Source organism: Poromitra crassiceps (genome assembly GCF_964638095.1).
Source record: "Poromitra crassiceps genome assembly, chromosome: 7".
Taxonomy (NCBI): Eukaryota; Metazoa; Chordata; class Actinopteri; order Beryciformes; family Melamphaidae; genus Poromitra; species Poromitra crassiceps.
In genome coordinates, this window is record NC_139628.1 from 50240506 (window position 1) to 50254372 (window position 13867).

The 13867-nt window shown below is 43.8% G+C and overlaps 1 protein-coding gene across 1 annotated transcript; it reads left to right on the forward strand.

The window, feature by feature from the left end:
* Positions 1–887: 887 nt before the first annotated feature.
* Positions 888–7066, forward strand: LOC310780114 (cornifelin homolog). The gene is made up of 4 exons (XM_083640667.1): positions 888–1208; positions 2411–2521; positions 4732–4883; positions 6625–7066. Exons 2-4 carry the CDS (start codon positions 2413–2415, stop codon positions 6754–6756), a joined length of 393 nt encoding a protein of 130 aa, XP_083496793.1. The 5' UTR covers positions 888–1208; positions 2411–2412; the 3' UTR covers positions 6757–7066.
* Positions 7067–13867: the final 6801 nt, after the last annotated feature.

Here is a 13867-nt window from a genome sequence, read left to right on the forward strand (position 1 = left end):
AGCTAATATTTTCTGATGTAGTTACGTGGTGTAGTTGTGTGCTGCCCTGGGTGCCCCACCCCCCTCTCCCCCCCTCAGCTACAAACTCCTCCCCACACTAGTAACACACAGCCTCACGCACCCAGCGTCTATTTTCGGAGTGCTTTTTGTGCGGCGCCTCCCAGGCAGCGCGACAAGGAGCATTTCCTTGTCGCACTGCCGGACTGCAGGGAAAGGGTTGGCACTTCGGCGTCGGGTGCTGCCTTTCTGGCGGCTAATCGTGTGAAGAAACTATGCAGACAGACAGACAGAGGCAGAGGAGCTCAGTTGTGTGCGCGGATTGACTGCTGTTGCCAGGCACCGTCAGTTGCAGCCAGAGCAATCTACATGGCTCTGGGCTGCAGCATAAGCGCTTTCTCTTTGATCAGGGGGCTTTTTCAGGCTATATTCCGGATATTTCTCTAATCTGGAGAGCACTGTCGCCACCTGATGAGTCCGTAAAATAGGTTATACAGCTTCAATAGCTACAATATTTGTACAGGACATACATAAGGCTTTGATCCACGTCCCACCGTCAAAAAAGGCAATTGACGACAATCGTCGTCTTTGGCACTCTACGTTAGTATTCGAATTGACGACAACTGTCGTCATTGGCACTCAATGAGTTAAAAGGCCCGACTGGTATTTTTTTTTTTTTTTTTTGTGTTTTAGCTAATACAGTATCACATTTCATAACAACTGTATGGGGGGGTTAATATAATTCACTTGTTTATACAGTCTACAGTCTATATAATATTGGCCCATGACCTACTTTTCCACAAAGTTTTGTGGTGTTATGTGAATGGGCGACATTTTATGATTGGTCATGCCCATTACCACGCCCCTTTTTGGCCAGTGGGTGTAGAAATTTAGTCAGTTCGTCCATATTTACATTAATCTAATATTGACCTAGAATATTAATTAGGATATGAGTAGGATACAAAAAATGGTGTGATCATGCTGCCATGCTAGCATTACATCAACTATATTTTGAGCTGACCTAAGTGCTGTTAGAATCCTCCAGCCACAAGGCTGTCAAAAGTGGGGGGCGTAAGTTACGCCCTTTTGGCAGAACACAAAACTCTACTGTTATGGCTTTCAGTGTTTAAACTATAGGTCATGATTTCACTGACTGACTGACTGACTATTAGGATATTATTTTCTTCGTCGATCTTTACAGAAGAGAAACGGTAAGAAAAATTGTGTCATATACAATTTGATGTAAACATAATGAATTATTGAAGTTATATTCATATATGAAAATAATTTGAGTTTAAAACATATCTCCATTTATGTTATCCTTTTCCATTATATATTTATGTACATATTTAAATATTTTGTACATAAATATTTTTTATGTGCACTCCAGAGTGTATCAAACAGGTGTTGTTTATTCATTTTAGGAATAGCATTTAGCTGTTTTTGCAAAACTCTTCATAGCTTGTGTTAACAGAAAGTTTACCTTGTGACGCAGCTTTTGCATCTAACCTACTTACATTTCATATTTGACTTTTTACATTTTCATAGTAACCTACTTACAATTGTCATATTGTTTAGATTTTTTGTTTTTTTTGTTTAATGACCCACTAATTAATTAAATACTGTATTACATTCCGCAAGACTCTTCTGGTCCTCCATATTTAAGGTGAGACACCCCAGGTGAATAGGGATTTTTTAAAACTAATAAATCACCTAGATAAAACCTTCAGAATATTACGAATAAAACTGAAACATTTTTATGCACTGTAAATGCTACAGTAGCTACTGAAGTGGAGATTTCTGGCTTCGAGTATGAGAAAGAGAAAACTGCCTTTTTACCCTATTCAAATGGGGTGTCTCGTCTATAGGCTACAGTACATCTGTTATAACTGTGTAGCCGCTACACAGTTACAGCAGTTGTACTGTGGTTGTATTTGGCTCTTGATACAGAAAATCATGGTTGTTGTTGGTCCTCTGTTATATAATGGTGGAAATATGTTTTTCTCATGTGCACACTTATTATGGGCTGCTGACAGAAGTTATCAAGTCAAATAAATGCAATCAATCAGTCCCTGGATAGCCAATCAGATTCAGCATGTCACAAATATGACATATCTAATACCAGTCTGTCTTTTTCTTTTGGCGAGTTATTACATCATTCCGTTGACATCTAAATTGGCCTTCTGAATGCTCAACTTGGATTTTGGCAACATTAAATAAATCCTGTGTATTTGTAAATATGTCCCTAACTGAACCAGAAAACACCCTGAGGTGCAGGTTACAACAGCAGCACTGTAGCCAGCACAGCTTTAGATCCGTCTGTAACCTTTGATCAGCGTTCCTGTGTCTGAAACAGCTCCTTCTCTCCCTCTCTGTGGTCCTCACTGTTCTCCCTTGACCTCCACCTGGGCAGAGATGGCCGTCCAGTACCAGCAGCCAGGCCAGGTGGTCACCACAGTGACCACCCTCACCTCAGACAAATGGACCACTGGTCTGTTGGACTGCTGCAGCGATATGGAAACCTGTAAGTTCATGTCCAAGTTCAAGTTTGGCAAACTCACAACACAGCCAGAGATTATGATTCATCCCAAAAGTCCAAATCTTCCTTAAAACCCCAAATAAAACTAGATGAACCCATGAGTCCGTTCGCGCAGCCCGGGTCTGCGGTCTGTAAGTTCAACTTCAAGTTCAAGTTTGGCAAAATAGACAGAGACGGACAAAGAATGTTAAAATTAGCCACGAGACTACAGGTGCGTTCGTAAATAGCCAGTAAATTGGGAGTGCTGGAATACACAGGGCACAGGGCACTACACTCTCATAACAGTCAGCTAACTGCCTGCATTTCTAGAACTTATGACCCATTCGTTAATTCCTCACACTCTGCCCTGGCCACGCTCTCATTTAAGTGTATAGAGCATCAGATTGGACTTACTACAAACATAGAGGTTATAGAAGACATAAGATATTATAATAAAATACCATTCAACAAAATTAAATTCCACAAATTCAGTACGTTAAATAAATCAACCCACAAGACTCTGACGTTGCTCAGCATTTTGTGTCTTTCATCGGTCACACTTTAAAGTCGAGGTGAACCCGTTCGTCATGTGCATCTGAGTCCTTTTCAGACTGCAAACAAATTGAGAGGCGGACCATATACGGTGTCGATGATTTGATTTGACAATTCTGTCGACTGGCTTTGGCATCGGCCAATCCTGGCGTGTTCCACCTCCAAATCGGGTGGGATTCAGCGTGTTGTCGTGCTACGCCAGTGGGATCCGCGGAGCACCAGGCAGCCACTGGCTTCGTGCGGAGCGAGCGGACAATCCGATGCATAGGTGCTGCCTGCCCACCTGGAATCTCCGAGAGATGACCCCTGACAGCCAGGGAGGCTGTCAGGCTCGGAGGCGCGCGCCATTATCGTTATAAATGTAAATACTATTCCTGGAATGCGCGTTTTAACGAGCCAGTTACATTTCTTTGCATTCTTAGAGATTATAATATTTTTTGTTCATGTTTCTAACAATTGGCCAAGTTAGTAGTTAGTTTATGGGATAGGAATTCTGCCAGATGACAGGCACTAGGCGCCATTTTCTACTTCATTTGGAAGAGAAAATTATCCTGAAATGAAGATTTGATTGACAGCTGCATGTCGTGATATGATTGGTTGATATTGGGTAGAAATTTGATAGTACTAGGTGACGTCAGCAAACTGTACATTACTGTTATCAATGAAATCTTGAAAAATGAACTTTTGAGGTGAAAAAGTGTGGAAAAACTAAAGAAATTAGATTGTTGTGATTTGTTTGGCATACATTATTAAATAGGTGCACTGCATACCCAGGTATTTGAACTAAAAGAAAATAAAAATCATTTTTGGGTTCAGCTCGACTTTAATGACAGACTTTGATGACAGACTGTGCTGTCATAACTGTGTGAACAGTAGTCTGTAGATAAGTGTCTCTCTCTCTCTCTCTCTCTCTCTCTCGTTCTTTCTTTCTTCCTATCTTTCTCTCAAGTTATAAAGAGGAACCATGTGGCCTAAAGAACTAGAGGACACTCGGTAGAGTGCATGCCTCCGCCAACCTTTCAACAAAGTTTTGTGGTGCAAATTCGCCTTTTTGTGCCTTTGGCTACGCCCGTTTTACCCCCTTTTGGCCAGTGGGCGTGTAAAGATAATCAGTCCTTCCTTGGCCCATGAGCAGGCTTTCTATGTTTGGAAGTTAAGTGCCTTTTTGTGATTGGCCACGACCATTGGGCGAGTGTGGCCCCAAGACTAGCTAGCCTCAACGCAAGACTCATCAGTCATTCATCCTTCTGAGTCTCAGATGCGCGGCCCCTATATCCACTGCAACGTCGGCTAAATGGCTGCACGCGATATATACGTTATCAATCACAATAAAACTGTACCCACCTCAGAGGCAATGTTGTTATCCAAGATGTGGGTGCCCTGGCATTCCCAAATAGTGCGTACTTTCCAATACCGAGCACTTTTTCACAAGCCAGTGCAGAAGTTTTTAGGTGTTCCACAGCGCCGGATGTATCGGTTTGGTGCTCAGTGGTTGGGAGGGTGTACTGCAGTTTACAATTTTGAGCATCGGCTCTGCCACTTACTTACTTTCTTTCTTTCTTCCTTTCTTTTCAAGTCATAAAAATGAACCATATAAAGAAAAATCACATCCTAACCTTATGTCGTGTTCATGAACTCTCGTTAACGTGTCTGCTGCCCTCCAGGTTGCTGTGGCCTCTGGTGTCTTCCTTTCCTGCAGTGCCAGACCGTCAGTGACTTTGGCTGGTGCTTCTGCTTTCCGCTCTGTGATGCCTGGAGCTGCTGTGTAGTGACCTGCCTACTCAGCGTCTCCATGAGACAGCGCTACGGCATCCACGTAAGACAACATTTGTTTACCGAAAATCTACATAGTCTGCTGAGTCAACTTATTTACTCAAGTAAAAGTACAAATCCCACAAATCCCTCCTGGCACTCTTGCACCAGAACAGTAGCCTATGCAAGATGACATACGAGGGATTTGTCTTAGTGTCATTATGCAGCGTAGCCGTCATGTCAATATTCAGATAAAGAAATGGGAAAAACAACAAAAAGACAATCACAACATTGCAAGTGCCGTCCAATATATTCAATATATACACGAGTGGAGGAGTGTTCAGTAGGCATCCAGTTTCAACCTGTAATCTGGCCCATTGATAATGTCATTGGTTTAGCAAACCTGTAATCTAAACTGAGAAGTAGTGGTTTACTTAGCAGTAGTTATTCAATTTCGTTTCCGACCATGCATAGGCTATATTCACAAACACTTCACAAATTCACAAATATTTATTACCTTCTGTAATTTCTTCAAATGACAAAGACAGTACAATTCCTGTGTGTGTGTGTGTGTGTGTGTGTGTGTGTGTGTGTGTGTGTGTGTGTGTGTGTTTGTGTGTGTGTGTCGGCCTGTGGACAGATTTTGTGAATGCGATATAGCGTCACAACTGTGCCAGATGCAGTCATGAAACTTTACAGGTGTGCAGTTGAGTTCTTCACAATGAAGACCAAGTTCAAAAATAGGTCTGATCTGAGCAAAGGGGCTGGCCTAATCACTTAACGCCCCCACATTCGTTCTAAGTCACGAGCGTCACGGCTGGTGTGACCCCATCACAAGATGGTTTCTCATTTTCAGTACTCTCTTTTGAGTCTGTATTTCATCATGAACTGATTGTTGCATTCAGGGGCGATTCTAGGATCAGACCTCTTGGGGGACTCAGCCCCTAATCAGAATGTGACATGCATAGTACAGTGCCTTGCAAAAGTGGTTAAATCCGTCACGACACTGGATGGCATGATTAAATATTTTTCTATTTTAATTTACAGCAATTATACTTTTAATAAATTACTAAGTAACGTGAGTTTTTACACCACAAACTCTTTTTGTAAATGAAAATTTGAATATGTGCTCTCACTGAGGACTTTATTGGGAACACCATATAATACGGGTATCAGAAATTTCAGCTCAAAGTCAACCGGCTACCAAAGTGACATCCGCCTTAAGGCTTGACGTGTTGCATTCTGACATACTTTTCTGCTGACCAAAGTTGTTGTTTTTGCACCATTCTGTGTAAATTCTTGTGAGACCGTTGTGAGATCAGCAGTTTCAGAAGGGTTGTGAAGTCTGGCATCAACAAACCGCATCACCGTGACCGTGGCAGTCAAAGTTGCTTATGGTGTGAGTTGCTGTTAGTCAGTTTGTTGGCCATAGAAACCAATCGCAGTGCCAGCATTGGTAAAATAGCTGTTGAATTCAATATATTGCTTTAATCAGAGCAAAAATAATTAATAAACAATATAAACATATTGCATAATTACACCTCAAATTAGGTCAACAATTGATTATTATTATTATTATTATATTATTATTATTATTATTATTATTATTATTATTATTATGATTATTATTAGTACCACCACCATCATTATTATTATTATTATTTATTTAGGGGTGCTGAGATTAAATTTAGGTGTGCTTGAGCACCCCTAAAAATAATCTAAAATCGCCAATGGTTGCATCTCTCTCGCTCTCTCTCTCTCTCTCTCTCTCTCTCTCTCTCTCTCTCCCTCCCTCCCTCCCTCAGGGTGGGTTCTGTGATGACTGCATGAAGGCGGTTTGTTGTTACCAGTGTTTCTGGTGCCAGATGTCTCGGGAGGTGAAGAGGAGGGACAACCCCCGGACTGCCACAGTGGTCACCACCACCAGACAGTTCTGACCACTGAGTGCTCATCAGTGGCTACCACGCCCACAACAGCTCACTGACCTGGGACCAGTTGATTCCCACATGACAGGGGTTTGCGTATTATTGAGTGTTGTTATGTTATTCACCTCATGTAGCCCCGCCCACTTGACCCATTGTGTCACGACTTCCTGTTCAAAATGCCAACTAGTTTGACTCACATGGTCAAACCTTGACTCATATGAGTCAGACTAGGTTTATGAGTCACAGGAAGTATAAACACAATCGGAACTTCCGATTCTGTTTACACTTCCTGTTAGTCTCTCAAGCCAGATTGTCTCTACATTAAGCATTTCTGTTGATGCTTTTATATTTTTCAACCCTTTGTGTGATTTTGATTAATAAAATATTTCTTTCTGGCAAGAAAAGTGCAATCCTATCTTTAATCAAGTATTATCTCGTTCCTATCAGTGTTACTTAAGCCCAATTTATGCTTCGTCTGCCGACACTTTTGAAATGGTCGCAGACAGAAATGAGGACTTGAGTCGACACTTTCAAGTGTCTGCGAGCAGTGTCTGCTACCTGGTGAAATGTCTAGTGTCGCTGACTACGTCACATAATGTCGCGCAAGTCTGATTGGCTATATAGACGGGCACGCGCGACTTCCTTGTTTTAGTTTTCGCTGAAATGAAATTAATGAGCGTGTCCCCGGTATTTTTATCAGCCTGTCCTTGATGTATGACTTCGTGAAAATCACAAAGAACACCGTGACCAACTTCCCAGAGAGAGAGGAGGTGATTGTGTGGTTGTGTGTCGTTATATGCGGCTGCAGTTACATCTTGCCTCCGACGTGGGTTCACTGACAGCATTCCCTCTCTTGCCTGTCTGCACTGCACTAGTTCTCTGTCTCTAGCGCAGTGGTTCTCAAACTTTTTCTGTCAGGCCCCACTTTGGAGGAAGAAAATCTTTCGGGCCCCACCGCCCCAACAAAATTGAAACAAAACGGTCCAAGTTTAACTTTTATTGACATAATGACCATTCATTTCTATATTCTGGCTGTTTTGCCCTGCACATCTTTTCAAAAACAATAACAATAAAGTGCAACCTCTACAAAACAAAATAAATTCAAATATCTTAATTGTGAGTTCAAGTCACTATCACTGTATTAAGGGCTGCCTGTTTTCCACTGCAAATCGTTTCAAAACAATAATAAGGTGCAACCTGCAGAAAATAATAAGTGCAGACATTTGTGAGGACTCAAGTTTTATCAGTATTAGTGGCTGCAATGAGCCTGTTTTCCACTGCAAATCTTTTCAAAAGAATAATAAAGTGCAACCTGTGCAGAAAATAATAATAATAATGGTGAGGACTCAAGTTTTCTCAGTATTAGTGGCTGCAAAAACCCACACAGTTCTCCCAATTCAGCCCGTGTTGTGTCAGGTAACTGTCCAGAAGCATAGCTCTTCAGCTGTTGCTCTGCTTGTAACGTACTTGCAAAACAGCAAATCCTCACTCAGTGACTCCGACGTGACAAAGCGAACATAGGCGATAAGCAAGCAGTCTTTATTGCTGTCCGTAGCCTCGTCCACTTGTAAGGCGAAACGTGTGTCTGTCAGTTTTTCCGTGAGTTGTTCCTCGAGATCATTTGAAATGTCACATATACGTTTTGCAACTGTGTCATTGGACAGCGGGATAGTCTTCAATTTTGCAGCGCTGGTCTCATCCAGCATAGTTGACACCATATGGATAGCTGCTGGGAGTATGAGCTCCTCAGCGATGGTGTGCGGCTTCTTGCACTGTGCAATTCTGTATGCGACCTTGTATGACGCTAGTTGTGCTTTGCTGTTCACTGATGCCACTTTTACAAAGCGATTTTCCTGCTTGCGGTATTCACCGAGTTTCCTCTGAAAGAACCCGAGTGGCTTATTGACGAAAGTGGGGTGTGTTGTCTCCAAGTGTCTTTTTAATTTGTTAGGCTTCATGCTGTCCGCTGCCAGAGTTTTCAGACAGAGAACACAGACTGGTCTCTCCTCGTCTCCTACCGCATTGACTGTGAATCCCAGAGCAAGATAGGCGTCATCATATTTTCGTCTCGGTTTTTTTAGTTGACTGCCGCCCTCCGACTCCTTGTTTGTCCCAGCCAAATGTCTCTTCATTGTGCACTAATCTAAACTAAACAGCCTCCAGTCTGTCTGATGAATGAACGGGTCACTACGGAAGCGCGGGGTTTGTTTATTTCCTCACGGGGAAAAGAAGTCCGACCTAAAAATGGCTAAAACATTGGTTCCGCGGATTTCACCCGCGCCCCACCTGTAATACCACTGCGCCCCACAAGTGGGGCGCGCCCCACACTTTAAGATACACTGCTCTAGCGTCACGTGACCGTTGCGCCGTGGAGAGAAGCATAAATGCAGCAACATGAGCGACACTTTATTTTTCGTCTGCGACCATGTGCTGAGCGACACTTTATAATAAGTATAAATTAAGCTTTACTTTTCCTTGACAGATCAATGAAATCCACTTTCCTGTCTTTAGACTTCAGAATTTCTATTTTCTGTGAAATCACATTCACAGCAGACAAAGAAGACATTTTGGGTCTGCATCACCAACAGTTTAGAGGTGTCTGTGTTTTCACTTTTTGCGTTTTCATGCCCCAAGAACGCCGTTCCTGTGTAAAAGGAAGGCACTAACATTAAAAAAGTTTGCGTTTTATGCAGGGAGCGTTGCTGTGTAAACAGGGCTTTAGATACAATTTATGACGGAAGTTGGGCAGTTGTTTGTGTGTGTGTGTGTTGAATGCATTTGCAATTGCTCAACTCTGATGTCACCCGAGATTTGGGTCTGGATTTGGGCTGGATCGAGGCAACAAGGAAGAGGGTTTGTGTGTGAAGTGATGTCACTCAACTGGAAATGCTATCACGCAATTGCTCGACTGACAGGCAGTTGTGACGTCATCAGTGATGTCACTCGATATTGTCTTCTTCTTAGTTAAAATTGGTTAAGTGGTGTCTGTATGTCTGCACCGCTTAGCCTACTTCAGCACCTGGGTGTGATTTTTTTTAATTTCAACATAAACATTGTTTTCCCCCAAATGTATTCAGTCATAGTAGTACTGAGTAGCCTATAGCCTACACTTTTGTAATGTTTTTAAATGTCCAGGTAAACAATGTATGTTTTGGATGTTGCCCTCTTGGCCTTTTTTTTTTTACTTGGTTAAATGTGGGATCATGTCTGTCTATGTTCCCCGGGTTCTATGTTCCCCGGGTTCTATATTCCCCGTTTTTCACTAACCCTAAACCTAACCTCCCCCAGACCCTAACCCAAAACCTAACCTCTCCCACCCCCCACGCCTAAACCTAACCTCCCCCAGACCCTAACCCAAAACCTAACCTCTCCCAGGGAACATAGCGGGGAACATAGGACCCTATTTGGAAAAGCGGGGAACATAGGACCCGGGGAACATAGGGATGACCCCATGCACTACACCCTCCCAACCACTATGCAGTGCACCGAACCGATACATCCACCTAAAAACTTCGGCACTGGCATGTGAAAAAGTGCTCGGTATTGGAAACTACGCACTATTTGGGAGTGCCAGGGCAGCGTTATCTTGGATAACAACATTGGCTTGGAGGTAGGTACAGTTTTATTGTGATTGATCGCGTGTATATCGCGTGCAGCCACTTGACAGGTGTCATGCCGAGAATTGCATCCCCACCTTCCGGGAGCATATTGTAATGATTTATACGGAAACTTAACTGTTTAAAAATGATATAATTGTCGGTAGACGTGATCTCCAAGCCAGGGGGTCTGCCCTGGCTCACGGAGACCGACTTTGATGCATTAGATCCGCGTGGAGGTGACTGCCATGCATGGGGCTCTCTTCTGGCTCATGGAAGCCGACTTTGGTGCTTAAAATCCGGGTACAGATGACCTCGAGACCTGGGGATCTCTCCTGGCTTTATGGAGGGGCGGTGCACATCTCGGCAGTTTGTACCTGCCGAGATTTGCATCCCTGTTTTTAAGTTAAAACAGCCCCAAAATATGGTGGGGTGCAATTCTCGGCGGGGGTGCAAAACTCGGCATGACACCGGCGTTGCAGTGGCTGAGGGGACCACGCACCCGAGGCCAGCGTTTCCACTCAGTTTTGTTATGCGCAAATTTAAATTTCGCATAAAACAGGTGGATGGAAACCCGACAGACAAGACAGGCAGAGAGAGAGAGACAGGCAGACAGACAAAGAGGCAGACACCGACAGGCAGAGAGAGAGAGACAGACAGACAGACAGGCAGAGAGAGAGAGGCAGACAGGCAGAGAGAGAGACAGAGAGACAGACAGACAGACAGACAGACAGACAGACAGGCAGAGAGAGAGAGGCAGACAGGCAGAGAGAGAGAGAGAGACAGACAGGCAGAGAGAGAGACAGACAGAGAGAGAGAGGCAGACAGACAGACAGGCAGAGAGAGAGAGGCAGACAGGCAGGCGGACAGAGAGACAGGCAGGCAGGCGGACAGAGAGACAGGCAGGCAGGCAGGCGGACAGATTTCAGATTTATTTCGCCCCCCACACACACAAACAGTCGACATGTGGATCAACATCAAGAACACAATTGTGTAGAGTGCCAGGTCTCCCAAGAAGCTACTTAAAGCTTATAGTGGGAGCCTGAGCAGGAAGACTTAGTACAAAACTTGAATACAAGTTACTGCATACAGCATAACACAACAACAATAACACAACAGGACAGTCAGCAGACAACAAAACAAACAAAACAATCCCAGATCAATGGATTAGGTATAAGTTATACATACAAGTTAAGCAGTTGTTCTTTCATTTTTTTCTTGAAAACAGAGATGGATAGAGATGTTTTCAGGCTCTCATCAAGCCCATTCCAGATCCATATTTCTGGTATTAAAAGTATGAACAGGGCAGTTGACTGGGATGAGCTTGGAGAGTCTTGGATTTAAGTTATGGACAACTTGGTACATCATGATTGCGTTTTGGTGAATATTAAACTCAGCCAGCCTCAGGAGATTATAGCTATGGAAGAGGGAACGTGTGGGTGCGTTGAAATCAGACCAGGATATGGCTCCTATTATTTTCTTTTGTAAGCTTTCTAATTTCTTCAAGTAACTGGGGAAGGTGTTGCACCATTGTTACAGTAATTAATGTGTGGCTCAAACAAGGTTTTGTACAAGATCAGGAGAGCAGATAAAGGAAGAAAATAACGGAGTTTGAAGAATAGACCAACATATTATGGACCAACATCCATTTTTTGAGAATGAAAATCATGTAAGTCAACATACTGGTATCTACAATGCAGATAATCGCGAAACCATTCAAGAGCCAGTCCTCTGACACCATAATGGTGCAGCAGAGAGGCAGGCAGGCAGGCAGCCAGACTGTGACAGACAGACCGATAGAGAGACGGAGGGACAGGCATGCAGACAGACAGACAAACAATTAATTATGTTCCATTCTGTGCCAACTGTCTCTGTCTCTCCAGCCGATCATGGCAGTCCAGCTCATCCTGACTATTGTGCTGAAGATCTACGACCTGTGTGAGCAGGTGAAAGTCAATAAGGAGGAATGTATGGAAGTCAAAGAGCGCGTCCAAATGCTGGAGATTCTGGTGAGGGCGGTGCAGGAGCCAACCTCCCCCAAAATAGAGGAGGTGCTGCAAGACCTTCTCAGCACCCTGGAATCAGCCTTAGAAGAGATCACAGAGTACACCACAGCCGGCAACGTGGCCAAGTACATGAAGGCGTACGGCCACAAAGACAAATTCGAAAAGCTGAACACACGTCTCACCCGCGCCTACGAGGTGCTGTCCACCTCTGTGGGGATTAAGCAGCTCGTTGTGTTGGAGAAAACGCAGAACCTGCAGGTGGAGCAACTCAACGTGCTGAAAAAGATACTGAAGAAGAAAAGTGAGGGGTGCTCTTTTCTCTTTTTTATCCTTCCTCTGTGTACACACAGTATGTGGAGGCGGTAGCTGGGTGTATACTTACCCCGCTAGCCGGGCACTTCCTCGCTCATACTGAGCATTAGTGCCCGGCGAACGTCAGCGCATTTCCCATCAAACAATCGTGCCGCTCTCACGTCTAGGTATAAAAAGCAACCCTTACCTGAGCCAAACACGTGAAGTGAAGACGCTATCCGATGGCCAACATCCTCTTCTTTTAAATACATATAGTTGCCTCTTCCAAATTGTTGCATAAAATCCACTTTTCTGTCTTTGAAAAACCTAAAATGTAGGTGCAATACCATTCCGGAAGTGTGGGGGGGGGGCATTAGTGAGTATATACAGTGAGTAAACACTGAGTCGTAGTTCCGGGTTGCTCCAGATGAATGATTTCAAAGACATTTCTGTATAAATCATTACAATATGCTCCCGTGAGGTGGGGATGCTGCCGGGCGGTATCTTCCTTGCCTTAAGGCACGCGCAAACAGGTGCGCAAGCGTAAATAGGTGCGCAAGCGTAAATAGGGGATATCGCCTGTATGAAGATAGGGCCCGTGGTCTGCACAGAGGATGACAGTTTGTGTCACTTATTCATGTGAGACACTCGAATGAAAACTGAACATAATGAATGTTTATCATTATTTATGTTGAGATGAATAGGAGTTGTTGGCTGCTGTTAAATTCAAGCCCTTTTAAAGTTCTCTCTCTCTCTCTCTCTCTTTCTCTCAGGGGATGATGGGCCGACTTCAAAGAACCAAGATGCTTCCTCCCATCATCATAACGTCAACGTCGACGTCAAGCCTAGTACATACACCCTCACCCCTACATAAGATTACGTGATTTAAAAAATAAATTAAATCCTTCAGTTTAATTGTAAACTGTTAACAATTCTGACCTGTTTTAAGCCCAGCTGGCAGCACATTCCATGTGTTGGAAAACACCCTGAGGTGCAGGTGACAGCATCATCTGTTGCTAGCACAGCTTTAGATTATGCTGTAACCTTCCATCAGCCTTCATAGTATCATCCAGCACTTCCTGTGTTTGAAACAGTTCCTTCTCTCCCTCTCACTGCTCTCTCCTGACCTCCGCCTGGGCAGTCATCAATGTCCACGTCGAGCAGCCGGTGATACACACACAGCCACAGCCAGTGGACAGCTCAGTTCATGTGCAAGGTCAGGTTTCACAC

What these genes read in the sequence shown, in the direction of transcription:
- LOC310780114 (XM_083640667.1), top strand. Translation starts at nt 2,413, where the DNA reads ATGGCCGTCCAGTACCAGCAGCCAGGCCAGGTGGTCACCACAGTGACC. An exon ending in CTGCAGCGATATGGAAACCT is followed by an intron (nt 2,522 to 4,731) that starts GTAAGTTCATGT and finishes GCTGCCCTCCAG; the next exon opens with GTTGCTGTGGCCTCTGGTGT. An exon ending in GACAGCGCTACGGCATCCAC is followed by an intron (nt 4,884 to 6,624) that starts GTAAGACAACAT and finishes TCCCTCCCTCAG; the next exon opens with GGTGGGTTCTGTGATGACTG.